The following is a 19,479-nucleotide window of genomic DNA, read 5'->3' on the forward strand; positions in this document are numbered from 1 at the left end:
TGACTGATGGATTTACTAAGTTTAGTTCTAGTCCATTTAACCCATTTAGGCTGTAAATATTCTAATCTAGGTTATCTCTAATAAAAATAAACTTGTCTGTGAATATGCCTAAACCCGTGCACCCTATGTGGTGAGTATCCAACCAGTGGTCTAGATTGGTGTCTCCTGCATTCAAGGCTTTTGCTTGTTTGTTTCTGACTCCTGAAAGATTGCTTTGGGCCTCTTTATACATCCTAGGGAAGACCTGAAGGCAGTCTAGAAGCAGTCTCCTTTGGGCTTTAGGAAAGTAGTATTAGTCGCTCAGTTATGTCCAACCCTTTGCAACCCCATGAACTGCAGCCTGCCAAGCTCCTCTGTTCGTGGGATTTCCTAGGCAAGCAAAATGGAGTGGGTAGCCATTTCCTTCTCTAGGGGATCTTCCTGACCCAGGGATGGAACCCAGGTCTCCCACGTTGCAGGCAGACTCTTTACCGTCTGAGTCACCAGGGAAGCCCTAGGAGACCTCCAAATCATTCTTGGGCAGACTAGTGTTGTCTTTGGGGCTGGTCATACTGGTCATGGGCCTTTGGCTGGTTTCCAGGCACACTGGCTCTCAGTATAGAATTGCAGCTGTTGGTGTTAATACAATAATGGTTTATTATGTCAATGTTAAAGTTAATAGCAGTGAGAAGACTAGATTTTCTATAGTGAACATGTCTTAATTTTATAATGAGAAAAACAGAGCAAGCAGGACATATCAGAAACACACCAGAAAGGATATGAGGGGATGTTGAGGGGACACGTGCATTGGTGATTGTCTCTGTATATGTATATTTCTTACAGGCTTAGGTCCCGAAGTGTAGTTTTATTCAGGCCACGGTCATTTCACAGCTAACATTTCTAAGTAAATACTAAAATTGAGCCAGTTCCCAGGATTTAGAGGGAAGGGCACCAACCAAAGACTTACTGGCCTGGCTTGAATCATGGCTTTCATCACTTCATATAATCTGGAACAGCCTGACAGAATCATGTCTGCCCTTCTAGACCTACCTGAATTATCTGTCTCTAATTATGAACCTCATTTTCCTTTTTTCTTATCATTGACTTTAGAACTCTTTTAGGATACTCTGTGTTCTACTTTTTCTTATGTCCCATATCCCACAAACCACAGAAGCTTTTACAACTCTCATTTGAGCCCTGCTATGATTCGACTTCCTTTTCTTTCCCACTAAACTCCTTCGTATAACCTGGGATACTCCCCCTAAACCTTACATACCCATTGCCCTTCTTTCCTACCTTTACTTTCTCTAATATAAGACACAGTTGACCCTCACTTAGAATGTCTTCCTTTCCCATTCACTGGGTACCCTGGTCCTGCTTACTTTTTATTCTAATGGCTACTACTTGCCATTTTCCCCCAGTCTCCCAGTTAGGAACCCTTTATCCCTCTTTGGAATTCACATAGCATTTTATTTGAACGATTTCTATAGCACTTCTTATGTTCTCTGTTCAAAACTTACATAACTGTGTTATCTTCTCTACCAGACTGTTACACTCTGGAGAGTAAAGCCTCTGCTTCATTCATCTTTGTGTTTCTTGCAGGGCCGAACTCAGTGCCTTCCTGTAATCACTCAGGAAATGTTGATCAGTGAATGAGTGTTTTATCTGTGTTGGTATTATCTTACCAACTAGGCGGTAAGCTGCTTGAATGCAATGATTTTTTCCCCACTTATTATAGTATTTCTTAGAGTACCTTGGGCAATGGCTTATGCAATTAATATTGATCGAATAAATGACAAAGTTAGTTGACTAGTTGTCACTGTTTATGTGTCCCCTTATCTAACTCATTCCTGCGATCTCTCCTAACCCAGCTGCTTTTACCTGGGAGCTCTTTTCTGTGTATCAGTTAAAGCATTACCTTTAAAAACATCAGTCAGTTCAGCTGTTCAGTCGTGTCCGACTCTTTGTGATCCCATGGACTGCAGCACACCAGGCTTCCCTGTCTATCACCAACTCCTAGAGCTTGTGCAAACTTATGTCCATTGAGTTGGTGATGCCATCCAACCATCTCATCCTCTGTTGTCCCCTTCTTCTCCTGCTTCAGTCTTTCCCAGCATCAGGGTCTTTTCCAATGAGTCAGTTCTTTGCATCAGGTGGCCAAAATATTGAAGTTTCAGCTTCAGAATCAGCCCCTCCAATGAATATTCAGGACTGATTTCCTTTAGGATGGACTGGTTTGATCTCTTGGCAGTCTAAGCGATTCCCAAGAATCTTCTCCAATATCACAGTTCAAAAGCAACATAGATTTTATTTAATTCTTCCTTTGAGGGAAAAACAATTTCATTTTAGGGATTTCTTTATGCTATCTTTTTTCTTGTGTTATGTATAACATACTTGTGGTTAGTTGATATCTTTTGATACTAACTTTTCTTTGGTGTCTGGGATAATAGTATACATATGGGCACTTGTTATTTGGTTACATGCAGGCTCTGTATTATGGGCTTCCCAAGTGGCTCAGGGGTAAAGAATCAGGTAAACCTGTAATGCAGGAGATGCAGGTTCGATTCCTGGGTCAGGAAGATCTCCTGGAGAAGGAAATAGCAACCCACTCCAGTATTCTTGCTTGGGAAATCCAACAGACAAGGGGTTGCAAAAGAGTAGATCAACTTAGTGACTAAACAGCGATAACAACAACAGGCTCTGTATAAAATTACTGATGAGAGTCACTAGTGCTGCTCCATTGTAAGGTAATAAGAAATTCTTTTATTTACTTGCAGGGACATTTGGCAAGGGACTAACTATGTGATTATCTTTATGTGTGGAATACCTGCCTACCCCATAGACTTAGAAGGAGCAAATGAGATAATGACCATAAAAGCTCTATATAAATGTATAGTCATTTTTAGAAACTACTTGAATACTTTAGAAGAGTTTTTTTTGGGGGTGTGTGAAATGTTGTGAATTAGGAATCTTTATATGAACTTTGCATTTCTCCAACCCCTGTTGAGAATGAAATTGTGTTTTATGCTTGTAAAGAGACATCATTTTGCAAAATTTATGGAGACAGACCTGTACAAGTAAAAGATCTTCTTTCCGAGTGCTAATTAGCAAGTCTTATTATGTGTTCCATTTTGTTCCATAGGATAGATGACAAGCTCATTATAAGAGGAAACTTTAAAGAAAAAAATCCTCCTCTTATTTGTTAAGAGTGTTGTGTAGCAAAAATAGTGATAAATGTGTTGGCAGCAGTATTAGTAGCTAATGATTTAAATTTGAGCTTCCGTGGACTACTGAATCATTATATACTGCAAATATCTAGTAGCTGTAGTAATTTCTAGAGGGAAAGGGGACAGAATAGAGGGTGAGAAATAATCAATTATAGTCCTTGCATTTGCTCTTGTCTTGTTGAACCTGTCAAAAGGAGAAGCCAGAGTTATCAGTGACAATTTTGTTGTGTTATTTTTCTTATTTTTTTTTGTTGCACAGTTTGCTGAGTTTTTGCTTGCTGTTTGTCTTGTTGTAAATTAGTTGGTGCCATATATTGAGTTGGGTATATTCCAGTGTTGACTTGTAGTGTTGTTGTTTTTGTTTTAATCCATAGTGATGTACTCTTGGGAATTATCGAACACTTAACTGCTCTCCATAATGGAAGAGGATTAATATTTCTTTGAGAAACATTATAAGTTCCTTGAAAGTCTGAAAATATAGGCACCATGTTACTATTTGAATTCTAATAGATGTTGCCTAAAATATTTTTCTTGCTTTGTTAGATGACTGACTCTTGGAATTAAGTGAAGAATTTATGCCTCTCATGAAATCTGTGAAGCATATTTTTGTTTTTTGAGAGACTAGAGAGTTTTAGTGACTCATATTAAGGTGCTGTATTAGTCAGGGTCCTAGCTGGAAAGAGGTGACACACTTTAAAAAGAATTAACAGAGTGAGTTTAATGAAGGGATTAGTTACCGAGGTGTGGGCAACAATCAGGAAACCAACAAGGGATGGAGAAATACCCAGAGGCTGGTGACAGTCAGGAATTTTTACTGACTGTCTGCCTGAAGGAACAGAGGGTGAAGCCTGTTAGTGAGACCTGGCGACTGCTGAAGTCATGGTAGAGGGGCTGTTTGTTGGGAGCTCTGACCACAGAGGAATGCAAGCAAGGGCAGAACTTCTGCAAGACAGAGAGGAAGCAGTGTGTGTGGTACTTACAGTGGTCCCACCTTTTTCTCCTCTCACAGCTTTGTGCCCTGCGTACCTGCTATGGCAGATCCCTATTGAAAGCCAGAAGATAAGGAAATTCAGGCGCTAGAATTCACACAGGTCAGCTACCTGGGTTGATCAGCACAGAGAATGAAGCAGAGCTTGGGAAAGAGGGAGAGGAAGGAAGTGGAGCATAGCAAGTGGAAAATAATCAAAACAGCTTTTTTTTTTCTTCATGGTTGTCATTATAACTGTGAATTAGTGACTTGTGATTGATGAAGTACAAAGATTCCTGCCTTCTGAAAGTTTGAAGCTAATACAGATTTCAGTACAGTCAAATTAGTGAAAATTCATGCTATCAGATGTCAAAATTTTACTATCGTCAAATTAATGAACAGAATATTTATATTGGAGATAAACTGTGATGTTAAGTATATTTTGTTGCAGTGGGGAGTAATGGATAGAAGGGCTTATTTTGATAGGATAGAGTTATGAAAAAAAAGTTCTCCTTCACTTTATTAAATAAAAATAGATGCAGGAATAAAACTTCTGGAAATGATTCTTAAAATAGAAGGGACAAAGACTGAACACTCGTGAGGGCGGTTCATGATCCCTTCTTGGTCTTCTTTCTTTTACTTCCAAGGAAGGGCATAGAAAGCAGCCAGGTGGTCCTCATGTGGGTGCTGTCTTCATTACTTTCCCACAAGGAGGGAGAAGCTACTGCGTGTGGCAGAGTAGGCAGCTAGACAATATGCTGAATATCCACGGACTCAAGCTGCACTAGCAGACTGGCATGGCATTATGGAAATGAGGTTATGCCCTTTCTTCCTGTCTGGAGCCCTTCCTTTCTGGACGCTACAGATAGAAGGAAAGCCTGAGGCCTTTCTGCCTCTTATTCGCTTAAATGAGATGAGATGGGAATTTTAAATTGGGCCACCTTAATATTTCAGTCATCATTTAAAGTGAAGGGCATTTATTGCTTATGAAAGGCAGTGGGCCTTTTGCCACATTAACTGAACTCCTATTCACTCATCGTAGATGCCAGTCCAAGCCCACACTTGTATTTTTCCCACCACCAGCTTGGACTATTCAGTTATCTCTTTTACAGTAATACTCTTTGACTGCCAATTTTGACAGTAGTGTGTGTGTGTGTGTGTGTGTGTAAAATTTTATTTTGTCTTTGTTTGTGGCTGTCCTGTGTCTTTGTTGCCTTGCAGGCTCTTCTCTAGTTGTGGCAAGCGGAGTCTGTTCTCTAGTTGTGACGTGCAGGTTTCTCAGTGCGGTGGCTTCTCTCATTGCAGAGCATGGGCTCTAGGGCAAGCAAGGGGCTTCAGTAGTTGGACTCCTGGATTCTAGAACGCAGGCTCGACAGCTGTGGCCCATGGGTTTTGTTGTTTCACAGCCTGTGGGATCTTCCTGGATCAGGGATTGTACCTGTGTCTCCTGTATTGGCAAGGGAATTCTTTATCACTGAGTCACTGGAGAAGCCCAACAGTAGTTTTTATTACATGAACAGATCAGAAACATATTGTTGCCTTCATTAAGTAAATTTCCATGGGCCATATTTGGCTGCTTTGGATTTTAGTGCTGTTTTCTCCCTACATTGTGCAATTTGTAATTACCTCAAATTGTAAAGCTTAAAGCATGCTTATACCTGATAGGTGGCAGACTTAGGTCATAGATTTCCCTAGTATTCAGAGATAGTAAATCTTCTTATGTTTTTGGTTTGTAGTGTGAAACTAAAGGAGACAGTCAGTTTTGGATTTCTCCCCTGGTGTATTTCCATAAAAATGTTGGGCAGGGTTATAATTAATGGATATTTGGCAAATAATCACATGATGAAGAAGAGAATTACTGTTTTATCCATCAAATTATAAAAATTCTTTCCAAAATATTTTTTTGTTATTGTTTGTTAGGCAAATTGTAGCCAAGGATTAAAGACCAGGAATTGTATTCCAGTATTTTATCTTTAAGGACTCTCCTGGTATTCAGTCTGAAACTTCAGTCTTTGTTAGTTTGGGAATCAAATTATAAAGCAAATATAATGCTATTGGTTAATGAACAATAATGTTTCCAATTAAATTTAAGAAGCAGGGCCCCTGTATTTGTGTCAACATATATTATAGGTAGAAATTATAATGTGTCAGTTAACAGTTCAAGGAAATAGCCTAAGAATTAACAACTTTTAAACTATGACATGGAAAGACCCAGGATTTGAAAAACTTCCCCAAATGATTCTTATGTAGATATCAAAATCATTCTGTCTAGAACAGCTTATCTGATAATTCCTTGATTTATCCAGCCTGTGTTTTGATGGGACCCTTCTGATATCATTCATTCAGTTTTATCCTTGAAGAATTTCTAGGCACTTTGTTCATCATATGCCTGACAGCTAAAATTCCTTAATATCTTAAAGTTCAATGAATAGTTAATGGCCAAGGGATAGTCAGATTCATATTAAAAACTACTTTTAAATCTATTAAACATTTATATGTAGAAAAAGGATGAGACTCACAATCTATCATTTAAAAATTTTTGCACTTTGTCTTAGATGTTAAAGATTTGATCAGAGTGCTGTGTAGCTCTGAAGAATGTCTTCATATCTTAAGTATGATTTGAAACTGGAGCAAAGCTTTTCCATGAAAAATCTCAGTCTTTCTTTTGTGAAATACACCTGGTTAAATAAGTTAAGGTAATCAGGGTATAGCGGTTCTCTTCTTTGGGGTTCGTGTTAGAGAAACAATGTGTTCAGAAAGGAATGTGTATTATTATGAATAAAACAGCCTTTGGTGGTGGCTCACTGAGAGCATGGTCAGCTTGAGCTTTATGTGCATGCTGCACTCAATATGCCAGCAAATTTGGAAAACTCAGCAGTGGCCATAGGACTGGAAAAGGTCAGTTTTCATTCCAATCCCAAAGAAAGGCAATGCCAAAGAATGCTCAAACTACCGCACAACTGCACTCATCTCACACACAAGTAAAGTAATGCTCAAAATTCTTCAAGCCAGGCTTCAGCAATATGTGAACCGTGAACTTCCTGATGTTCAAGCTGGTTTAGAAAAGGCAGAGGAACCAGAGATCAAATTGCCAACATCCTCTGGATCATGGAAAAAGCAAGAGAGTTCCAGAAAAGCATCTGTTTCTGCTTTATTGACTATGCCAAAGCCTTTGACTGTGTGGATCACAATAAACTGTGGGAAATTCTGAAAGAGACTGGAATACCAGACCACCTGACCTGCCTCTTGAGAAATCTGTATGCAGGTCAGGAAGCAACAGTTAGAACTGGACATAGAACAACAGACTGGTTCCAAATAGGAAAAGGAGTTCGTCAAGGCTGTATATTGTCACCCTGTTTATTTAACTTATATACAGAGTACATCATGAGAAACGCTGGACTGGAAGAAACACAAGCTGGAATCAAGATTGCCGGGAGAAATATCAATAACCTCAGATATGCAGATGACACCACCCTTATGGCAGAAAGTGAAGAGGAACTCAAAAGCCTCTTGATGAAAGTGAAAGTGGAGAGTGAAAAAGTTGGCTTAAAGCTCAACATTCAGAAAACGAAGATCATGGCATCCGGTCCCATCACTTCATGGGAAATAGATGGAAAAACAGTGGAAATAGTGTCAGACTTTATTTTTCTGGGCTCCAAAATCACTGCAGATGGTGACTGCAGCCATGAAATTAAAAGACGCTTACTCCTTGGAAGGAAAGTTATGACCAACCTAGAAAGCATATTGAAAAGCAGAGACATTACTTTGCCAACAAAGGTCCGTCTAGTCAAGGCTATGGTTTTTCCTGTGGTCATGTATGGATGTGAGAGTTGGACTGTGAAGAAGGCTGAGCGCCGAAGAATTGATGCTTTTGAACTGTGGTGTTGGAGAAGAGTCTTGAGAGTCCCTTGGACTGCAAGGAGATCCAACCAGTCCATTCTGAAGGAGATCAGCCCTGGGATTTCTTTGGAAGGAATGATGCTAAAGCTGAAAATCCAATACTTTGACCACCTCATGCGAAGAATTGACTCATTGGAAAAGACCCTGATGCTGGGAGGGATTGGGGGCAGGAGGAGAAGGGGACGACAGAGGATGAGATGGCTGGATGGCATCACTGACTCAATGGACGTGAGTCTGGGTGAACTCTGGGAGTTGGTGATGGACAGGGAGGCCTGGCGTGCTGCGATTCATGGGGTCGCAAAGAGTCGGACAGGACTGAGCGACTGATCTGATTGAACAGAGTTTGAAATCCAAAATATTAAATCTTAAGAGTCCAGCATGAACAGATGCTTATAGAAGAAGATTGCAGAGACATTTGTGTAAAACAAGTAGGCTTCTCTAGGTGTTTACTGATCAACATAAAGATGGACTCAAGACTTGAGGATTTAATCTTTACTGATAGTATCAGAACTGAGGGAAAGAATGAGAATGAGAGAGAGAGTGAGCATGTGAATAGAATATGAGAGAACTGGATGGTTCTAGCCCAAGCTCTTTAGAATCTCCAGAAACTTCTCTTGTCCTCAGTGGTTCACAGTGAACGCAGTCTGAATCCCTAGTGAGTTCATTAAGGTAGGTGATTGGAAGCCTGTTGCCTTTGACTCCATTATTGAAGAGCTAATCTCTCTTTCTAAATAGCAGATGTGTGTCCAGATTCCTTTAACAAACTTGAATTCTTAATTAAAAGTGCACATGCTCTCTCTCACCAATGACTTTGAAATTCTGTGATTTCCACTAATTATTGTGTTTTATAATGCTTTTTGGCAGCAATTGGCATAATTTTCTGTGACAAAATTCATTTCTAAAGTGAGCAACGTAATGATTGATCTTTAAATTAGTAAAACCTATACCCTTTGTGACTATACCAATTCTCTCCTCTGTTGGAATGGAGTATAGAATCCAAAACAGTGACTCATGAAAGAATTATTTATATTCCCTGTTGAAACACAGTCTGGGGGTACATTTAAGGTGAATTTGCCTTTTTAATTTTGTTTTACTTAATCTGCTGCTAATGTTAGTGGACATTTATTGATATTACAGGGAATAATGTTTATAATTCAGGAAGTTTGGGAGTTATAGAGAAGAATGGCAAGGGAGAGCTAAAAAATACTGAAGCAAATCTCCTTTATAGTCAATAAACAATTATGTAAACATAATTCTGCTAAGCTAGCAGAAAATGATTATTTTGCTGTAAGTATCTTTAAATAAATCAAGGAGCATCAGCAGCATTAAATATTAGAGCACTGTGAACATTAAGAATAGCAGTTAATTTCTTCTTTTAAGTGTTGGTTGACTTTACATTGATGTGCTAAAGGATTATATAGAATTACTCATCCAGGTATACCTAAGGGCAGTTTTTGTTGTATATTTTTATTAGGTTCCAACACTGAAGTTCTCAATCAAGCTTGGGTATTAGATACAATTTATGCCTTGGAGACTTAGAATGCCATAGTTCAGTAATTCCACACTGGTATAATTATGATCAGTGTAACATCTGGAATGATTAGTTTTAAATGCTTCAGTTCAGTTCAGTCACTCAGTTGTGTCTGACTCTTTGCAACCCTATGGACTGCAGCATGCCAGGCTTCCCTGTCCATCACCAACTCCTGGAGCTTACTCAAACTCATGTCCATCAAGTCGGTGATGCCATCCAACCATCTCATCCTCTGTCATCCCCTTCTCCTTCCACCTTCAATCTTTCCCAGCATCACGTTCTTTGCATCAGGTGGCCAAAGTATTGGAGTTTCAGCTTCAGCATCAGTCCTTCCAATGAATATTCAGGACTGATTTCCTTTAGGATGGACTGGTTGGATCTCCTTGTAGTCCAAGGGACTCTCAAGAGTCTTCTCCAACACCACAGTTCAAAAGCATCAATTCTTCAGCACTCAGCTTTCTTTATAGTCACTCTCACATCCGTACATGACCACTGGAACTAACTGCTCTGAACTTGGATCCAAATCTAGATATGCAGTTATAGATGCAGTTTCCTGTCAATACTCAAGAGAATTAGCAGTTAAGACAATACTCTAAATAATTATTTTTCAGGATGTTTATATATTTTCCAGAATCTGATAGACAACTAACCTCTTATAGTAAATCCCAGAGGGTAAAATGCCTTTTACATAGATTACAACTTGGAAAATAACATTTAAACAATATTATTTATTTAGACTTAGACATTTACCCTAGAAAATGAATAGAAAATTCTTCATGGAGTTCTTGAGATGGTACTTTATGGTACTCTGTTTTTACCTTTTGAAAATTATTATCCTTATTGCAAAGTAAACATTCTCTTTGTTGCTATTAGTATTCCTTGTGGTCAGTAGAGGGAGCACAAGTTTCCTAACCATCACAAAACTGAAGTGACATCATCAGTGATGGTATAGAGGGGAACAATCTAGGCTAGTTCATATTGGTTCCTGTTCCAGAGTCTGTGAGAAAAATGGAAATTTATTAAGTAGAAAGTCAAGAATTGTAGAGATAAACTGTAATATCAGATTTAGAGATCATATTTTAAGTTAAGAGATTAGTAACAAAAACCAACATAATTCCTTTAAAATTGAAAAATATGCATTGTGATGCACAGATTGGTTAATGACTAATTTTACTGGAGATTTTGTTTCTCTTTTGTTTACTTTATTTCTTTGTAATTTGTAGAGGTCACTCTCGGGTGTCTGGAATAGTACACGTGCGACGCAGTGAAATTTGGTACAGCAAAAGAGGTGTAGTGATTTCTCTATGGGTCAGTTACGTTTTTGTATTGTTTAACAAGGGCTAGACATTTTTTTCTCAAAATTGCTTCCTGAAGACTGATTGCATTGCAATTAGTCAATAGTTAAGAACATATATTTAAGGGGAAGAAAATCTTACACCAAAAACTCTTATGAATGTAGCTGGTAATTCCAGAGGAATGTTTACATGTTTTATGAGCATTTTATGGAACATGGAAGATGATCGTCTGTCCTTGTCAGCAGTTTATTATGATGGATGAGTGGTACTGTTTAAATTGCAAACAAGCTCAGCCATCATGGATGCTTATTTGTGAGACCATGTTAGTGTGAAGTACAAGAAAACCAAGACACTTTAATCCCTCTTTCTAGGGTCTTACAGCTATCACTAAGCATTTTTGTAACAGTTTTGTTATTTTTTAAAAAGTGAAATAGCTCTTTAAATAAGACCAGTGGAAATAGGTTCATTTTATAGAGAAGTTAATTGAGATGTATTGAGATTTAGTGAGCTATCCAAGATTATATAATACATTAGCAGAGTCAACAAAACCAGAATTCAGAGCTTTTGCTTCCTGGTTCAAGGAGTTACAAAGAGTTCTTAGAGCTGTAGTCTAGGATAATTCGAAAACATAGGACAATTATTTAAATCCCTGATCCTTTGTTAAGTGCCTGTTTTGTGTACAGCATAGTTATTTTGTTTGATTAAAAATTGAGAAAAATAACCATCCATGAAACTATATTGTCTACTAGTAATATAAACAGTGAATGAAGTGTGTTTCAACGAAAAAATGTTTATATTATCTTAAAGCTAAAGGTACTTTTTAGGACTAATAGAAAACCCCTCTATACTGATTTATCGTTATGAGAGAATTTGGAGGAAATAGCCGAGGGGTTGGAGAAGGCAATGGCACCCCACTCCAGTACTCTTGCCTGGAAAATCCCAGGGATGGAGGAGCCTGGTGGGCTGTTGTCTATGGGGTTGCACAGAGTTGGACACGACTGAAGTGACTTAGCAGCAGCAGCAGCAGCAGGGGTGGGGGGCATTGTTTACAGGTGAAGAGAATGGCTCTGAGATTGAGGGACTATAATTCTTAGAGGAGGTGGTATTTCACATATGCTTAAATAGGATTACTGAGGCAGTCAGGTTGAACTGAAAACTACAGTTAAGAGGGAATGCAAAATCGTGTGATCAGAGAGCTGGCTGAGACCTTGAAGACTATCTGCCCTTGCATTAATTTTACGGCTAAGGAAACTGAGACCTGGAGTGATTCTGAGTTATTTGCCCAAGGTTAGTCACACAGGTAGATGGGGGCAGAACTGGAATTAATTTTCCTCCAAATGCCTGGATATGATAACAGAACCGGGAAGGTGGCAAATTATGGAAATACACTGGATGTGCAGAGTTGAGTATATTTTTGCACAACAGTTATTTCCATCAGTCTTTAAAAAAGGAAAAAGAGAAATGTTGGTTTGTTTTGGGTTTCTTGGGAAGAATAAATCCAAATAGAAGAATGTAGTGATCCATGGAACAGTTCAAAAAGTAGGATGAGCTGCCTGATGGCAAATATGAAAATGACCTTGCCAACAACTTCTAGAACATTTTTACTAATAATAGTAATAAAGATAATAAAAATATAACCAACAGCAACAGCTACCATTTATGGATTGTTTACCTATGGCATCATGTCGAGTATCGTATGTACATTACTTCATTAAATTATTGCATCCTGTGACCTAAGAATTACTATGCCATTTTGTAAATTAGAAACTAAATCTCAAAGAGATTAAGTTAGTCCCCTTGTCACACTGGTAGTCAGCTATGGAATAAAAATTTGAATTCTCATTCTGTTTGAATTCCAAGCCAGTGTTTCTGAAGCTTGACTAATGAATAAACCCTTCTTCTAAAGGAAAATAATCTGCTCATGCCCCAAATAGACTTATTTTTGTTAGTAGGCTACTTATCTAAGCATAAACACAAATCCTTAAGCTTATAGCTCTTATATAATTTTTAAAAACTACAAAACTTACAAATTACATTCAAGCAAATGTGTAAGATCAGTAAAATTCAAACTAATGACATTGATTTAGTATGAAAGATAAAGTTTTTGCTGAAATGAAAGTACCAATTGCAAGATGAATTTGTAGCTAACTGCTGCTGCACAGTTGCTCTGGGTTTAGTGTGCCAGTGCTGCCACATGCTTTGTGAGGACTTGATGCTGCTGCTGCTTTTCTCTGTTCTGTCTTCTTCAAATTGTCCCTTCAGACTCTGTAGCGCTCTGTAATAGTACCATCTGCCCTTCACTTGATGCATCAGTTATTTATTGTTAATCCTACTTCTGTTCTCATTGGCTGTGCCAAAGTACTACTGCCAGTTTGGTGGTCTGGAATGCCGAAATGTCACGGCAGTAAATATTTCATTATAAGATTGTGGTCATCAGGTGACCTAAAATATGTTCATTTTTTCAGTCTATCATCTAGAAGAAACCCCCAAATTTAAGAAATCCATACTGTCTACAAATCATAACCAGGTCTCTGGTGTTTCTACTTACAGGAAAAAATTGCACTGCACTTTCCCTCAAAACTCAAAACCATCTGGTTACTGTGGGGTAATAGTGGAGACCCAGGAAAGCCTCCATCTCCATCTACTTTCAGTGCTGCCTTAGTTCAGACTGCCCCTGTTTTGCATCTGAGTTTCTGCCACAAGCCCTAGTTTTATCCCCACCAAAGGATTCTCTACAGTATAAACCACAGTAGCGAGTTTTCTGGAATACAGATTTAGAGCTCAGCTGGGTATCGCTTCTTTCTGGAAACTTTCCCTGTTGTTTCTTCTTATCACTTGTTTCCTCACCCCATTCACGACCACCTTAACCATCCTCTTCTCTTGTTCTTCCTTTATAACTCCATAACACCCTAGGTCTACCTTTATTATAACCCTTATTAGCATATTGTGTTGAATCCTTAATTTGGGGGTTTCCCCAAGTAGGCTGTTAGGTTCTTGAAAGTAAAGCACACCTTGTGCATCTTCTAGGTAGCACGTTGTGTGTGTGTGAAAGAGAAGAAGATCCTGATGATACAGCTGTGATCATGAGTCACAGGTCAGTTTTAATTTTAGGAGTGAGGAATCAAAAATTGGCAAGAACAAAACAGATATTGCCTTATCTTTCCTATTCATGTATGTGAAATTTATGCAGATTACCTAAACGGTTAATATAATAGACTCTTTTAGTGTGTAGTCAACATAATTTTGGAAGTAATCTTTCCATACGGAATTAAATAATAGCATCATTTTGCTGTGGTTTCTGTTTCCACTTGGTTAGGTGCTGTCATTGTCTCCACGCCTCAGGACATTGCATTGATGGATGCACACAAGGGAGCTGAGATGTTTCGAAAAGTCCACGTGCCCGTAAGTATTTACACCTTCACTGTTGGAAAAGTAAGAAATGCTTCTAACTGAAAAAAGCAGATCATTGTGAAATACAATCCAAAATTTAATTTAGTCCTGGGTGGAAATCTGTGTGAACACCCTACTTCATTTTTTGTTGTTGTTTAGTTGCTAAGTCATGTCCAACTCTTATGCGACTCCATGGGTTGTAGCTGCCAGGCTCCTCTGTCCGTAGGCTTTCCCAGGCAAGAATACTGGAGTGAGTTGCCATTTCCTTCTCCAGGGGATTTTCCTGGCTCAAGGATTGAACCCACATCTCCTGCATTGGCAGGCAGATTCTTTACCACTGAGACCGGGGTAGCCCATTCTTCATTTTAATTGTTACTTTAAAAATACACATATAGGTGGAAACAGGAATGCACATTATATTAATCAAAGAAAAATCTGAAATATCCTTCAAGTATGAGTTTTCTGAACAATTATTCCCTGTCTCAACTATCTGTAGCTGTCACTATCTAAAAAAAAAATAATGAGAATTTTGAGAAATTATTTAGGTAGATGACTTTTTTCCTTCTGTCTTCTACAGTTGTAACTCATTTATAGCTCACCATCTTCTTGAAAGTAAGAATTTGCTATACAAAGTGGCAAAAAATAAAAATATAAAAAGGAGCGAGAAGACAAAATCAGATGGACTCAGAGTGAAGTCTGTAAACAACTTGCATGCTATTAAGGGACTTAGGTGTGTGCTGGAAGTATGCCATGTATTTTCAAGCAGTCACAGGGAAAGAAACATAGGCTATTATAAGACTGTCCATTTCTGTGGGGTTAAATAAAAGAGCTTGAAGCACTACTTATAATAGCCAGGACATGGAAACAGCCTAAATGTTCACTGACAGATGAAAGGATAAAGAAGATGAACTATTACTCAGCCATCAGAAAAGAATGAAATAGTGCCATTTGCAGTAACATGGATGGACCTAGAGATTATCATACTAAACAAAGTAACTCAGAAAGAGAAAGATAAATGCCGTATGATATTACTCATATGTGGAATCTAAAGTGCTATACAAATCAATTTATTGATAAAACAGAAACAGACTCACAGACATAAAGAAGACTTGTGGTTGCCACGGGGATGGTGGAATAGGGAAGGAAAGGAACAGGAGTTTGGGATTAGTAGGTAACATATATATACATATATATAACTGAGTCACTTTGTTGTGCAGAAGAAATTAACACAACATTGTAAGTCAACTGTACTTCAGTAAATTTTTTAAAAAAGAGCTTGATGCTCAAAAGAAGCAGAACTGAGAGGAGAGGCATTACTCTTTCCTAGATCCTCAAGAATATTAATAAAAGAAACCCTGTAGGTAATGAACACATTTTCATCACCTTTGTAACCATAAATAGAGGGTTCTTCCTCCTAGCGTGCCTCATCAAAAGCAAGTGGATTTGTGCCAAAGTGTGGTTTAGAACAAGTGTTTCAGTATGAAGCCAAAATGATACTTCCATCTCTGTGGCTCCCAATGGCTTTGTTTAATTCTTGGTTAGATTTTAGAGCTTATAAAGCGGAACTTTTTGTTTTTGTTTTCCTATATGGCTTATTGCAGAGTCTTTCATATACTTCCCTGGGCTGCACAGTAGGACCTTGTAGTTTATCCATTCTATATATAATAGTTTGCGTCTACTAATCCTAGACTCCCAATCCAACTCCCTGACCCCAGCAACCACAAGTCTGTTCTGTTTGTGAATCTGTTTCTTTTTCACAGGTAAATTTATTTGTGTCACATTTTAGAGTCCACGTATGAGTGACATTATATGGCATTCATCTCTCTTTCTGGCTTACTTTGCTTAGTGTGATAATCTCTAAGTCCATCCCTGTAGCTATAAATGGCATTATTTCGTTCCTTTTGATAGCTGAGTAACATTCTGTTGTATATGTACGTACACACACCGCATCTTTATCCATCCATCTGTTGGTGGACTGGACATTTAGGTTGTTTCCATGCCTTAGCTATTGTAAATAATGCTTCTGTGAACATCGGAGTGCGTGTTTCTTTTTTATTTAGTTTTGTCTGGATATATGGCCAGGAGTAGGATTGCTGGATTATACAGTAGCTCTATTTTTTGGTTTCTGAAGAACCTTCTTACTGTTCTCCACAGTGACTGCACCAATTTACATTCCCACCAACAGTGCAGGAGAGTTCCCTTTTCTCCATGCTCTCGCCAGCATTTGCTGTTTGTAGGTTTTTTAGTAATGGCCTTTCTCTTTGCAGTTTTGATTTGCATTTCTCTAATTAGTGATTTGAGTATCATTTGTATGTCTTCTTTAGAGAAATGTCTATTTAGGTCTTCTGCCCATTTTTTTATTGGGTTGTTTTGTTGTTTTGTTTTTTAGTTATTGAGTTGTATGAGCTGTTTGTGTATTTTGGGAATTAAGCCCTTATCAGTTGCATCATATGCAAATATTTTCTCCCAGTCCATAGGTTGTCTTTTCATTTTGTTATGGTTTTGTTTGCTATGCAAAAGCTTATAAATTTGAAGTTTAGCTTGGACAAATTTTAAAGCAAGTTGACTCATTGGAAAAGACTCTGATGCTGGGAGGGTTTGGGGGCAGGAGGAGAAGGGGACGACAAAGGATGAGATGCTGGATGACATCACTGACTTGATGGATGTGAGTCTGAGTGAACTCCGGGAGTTGGTGATGGACAGGGAGGCCTGGTGTGCTGTGATTCATGGGGTCGCGAAGAGTTGGACACGACTGAGCGACTGAACTGAACTGAACCAAATACCTGCTTCAGATAGAAAACTGTCTTGATAAAGCACTTAGTTGAACAATTTTATTTCCTATTATGCCTTCCGAGATAAACTAGATGCAAGTAATGTGCCTACGCAGATAACTAATAAGACTACTTATATGAGATTTTAAAGTATAAATCAGCAAAAAGTTAGATAGTTACCCACCCAAAATTATGTGAACAAGTAATTCATAATCCGTCTTTCTGGCAGGAATTAGATAACTGAGCCAATGATCTGTTACTGCCACTTCAAGGTCATGATAATAACCATTCTATCAGCATATAAGTGAATGCTAAACTTCTAGTTCTGTAAGATGAGTGCAGAGGCAAGTGTCCAGCTCACTCAAAAGGAGCATGAAATCCTTGAGAGAAAAGTTTTTAAAAGAGAGGAAGCCAGAATTTTGTTAGGTGGGTGTCACTAACGGATAAAAGTTGAGCTGTCAACCAGAAAGTATTGTGAGGAAGTATTAGGCAGCATAAGGCTTGTGGGACTAGGGCAGGATTAGTTATGGAAAAAAGGAACTATTCGTGAAGTGAAAGTGAATGTTGGAATATAAATTTGCAGAGTCAGAGCAGTCCTGGGTCATGACAAGGTACAGGATATGGTTGGTCATGGATGTGTGGGACTGAAGAGGAGTGGAAATGAAAGTCATTGGAAATGCATAATTCCTCCATTATTTTTTTGACATTGTCTGTTGTCTTTATTATAGCCCTCATTCTTCACTGATTTTAATTATTTGCCTTCTAAACCGCAGAAAATTTGAAAAAGCGGTAGAATGTTTTAGTCAGCTCTTAACCTGCAAAACAAGACAGGTGTTCGGTAATCTTTGCAAGTAAATGAATGAGAACTTCCCAGCAGAGAGCTCTGTAAACTGCTGGAGGACAGCCATGGTGTAGGTGCCTTGTGAAGGGAATCCTGGCTTTGAGCAAGATGTGGATTTGATGACCTCTGAGATCCTTCTGGCACTTAAGAGCCTTGCAGTCTGAGTAATGGTAAAGCATTTGAAATTAGAAAGTGTTCCATAAATGCAAAGGAGAAATGTTATGCTTTGTTTGTACCACTTTATTTCATTTTTTTCCTGGTTTTTAGTCTTGTTCTCTTTTTTTCCCCTTTTGAAGTGCATTAGTTACCATGGAAACACTGATGTCATTGGAATTCATTGGTATGGTCAGAGTTTATTAATGTCTACAAAAACGTTTTGAAATTAATTTAAATAATTTCTTAAAATTCAAGGCTCCTTAGGGGAAGGAGAAGAGCTATTAAATTCTCTGTTCTCTGACTGAAATGATATTGACTTTGCCAAATTCTTGATTATGTCAGTATTTGTAGATAGACAGTTTTAAAAAAAAATAATAATTTTTCAATCTTACACATTTTTAATGATGACTATATACTATGTCCAGAGAAGGCAATGGCACCCCACTCCAGTACTCTTGCCTGGAAAATCCCATGGATGGAGGAGCCTGGTAGGCTGCAGTCCATGGGGTCGCTGAGAGTCGGACATGACTGAGCGACTTCACTTTCACTTTTCACTTTCACGCATTGGAGAAGGAAATGGCAACCCACTCCAGTGTTCTTGCCTGGAGAATCCCAGGGACGGGGGAGCCTGGTGGGCTTCCGTCTATGGGGTTGCACAGAGTCGGACACGACTGAAGTGACTTAGCAGCATATACTATGTCATTCTCATCCATTTTTGTTGACTTTTATAAGAAAGCCCTTATATGTGTTAAAAAGCAAAAACATTACTTTGCCAACAAAGGTCCGTCTAGTCAAGGCTATGATTTTTCCAGTAGTCATGTATGGATGTGAGAATTGGACTGTAAAGAAAGCTGAGTGGTGAAGAATTAATGCTTTTGAACTATGATGTTGGAGAAGACTCTTCAAAGTCCCTTGGACAGCAAGGAGATCCAACCAGTCCATCCGAAAGGAAATCAGTCCTGAATGTTCATTGGAAGGACTGATATTGAAGCTGAAACTCCAATACTTTGGCCACCTGATGTGAAGAACTGACTCACTGGAAAAGACCCTGATGCTGGGATTGAAGGCAGGAGGAGAAGGGGACAACAGAGGATGAGATGATTGGATGGCATCACCGATTCAATGGACATGAGTTTGAGTAAACTCCAGGAGTTGGTGATGGACAGAGAGGCCTGGTGTGCTGCAGTCCATGGAGTCGTAAAGAGTCGGTCACGACTGAACTGACTGATAAGGAAGGCCCAGACACCTCAATTTAGAGCCCTTCCTCTTCTGTTTGAACTGTAAAGTCACAGGTATTTCACTACCCAGCCCTTTCTTCTTAGGTAATCTCCTTTTCAGAAGCTGAAAAGTATATTAAAGTATGTCATTGTTTAGTCGCTAAGTCATGTCTGACTCTGTGCAATCCTATGGGCTGGAGCCTGC

The 19,479-nt window shown here is 38.7% G+C and overlaps 1 protein-coding gene across 4 annotated transcripts in view; it reads left to right on the forward strand.

The window, feature by feature from the left end:
* The window catches only part of NUBPL (nucleotide binding protein like), a 408,788-nt gene that overhangs the window by 189,251 nt on the left and 200,058 nt on the right, over positions 1-19,479 (forward strand). For all 4 annotated transcript variants that reach the window (XM_027520975.1, XM_027520977.1, XM_027520976.1 and 1 more), the window contains exon 8: positions 14,216-14,301. In XM_027520975.1, the coding sequence (XP_027376776.1) occupies positions 14,216-14,301 (86 nt within the window). The remainder of the gene's footprint in view (positions 1-14,215; positions 14,302-19,479) is intronic.

This window comes from Bos indicus x Bos taurus, chromosome 21 (genome assembly GCF_003369695.1).
Source record: "Bos indicus x Bos taurus breed Angus x Brahman F1 hybrid chromosome 21, Bos_hybrid_MaternalHap_v2.0, whole genome shotgun sequence".
Taxonomy (NCBI): domain Eukaryota; kingdom Metazoa; phylum Chordata; class Mammalia; order Artiodactyla; family Bovidae; genus Bos; species Bos indicus x Bos taurus.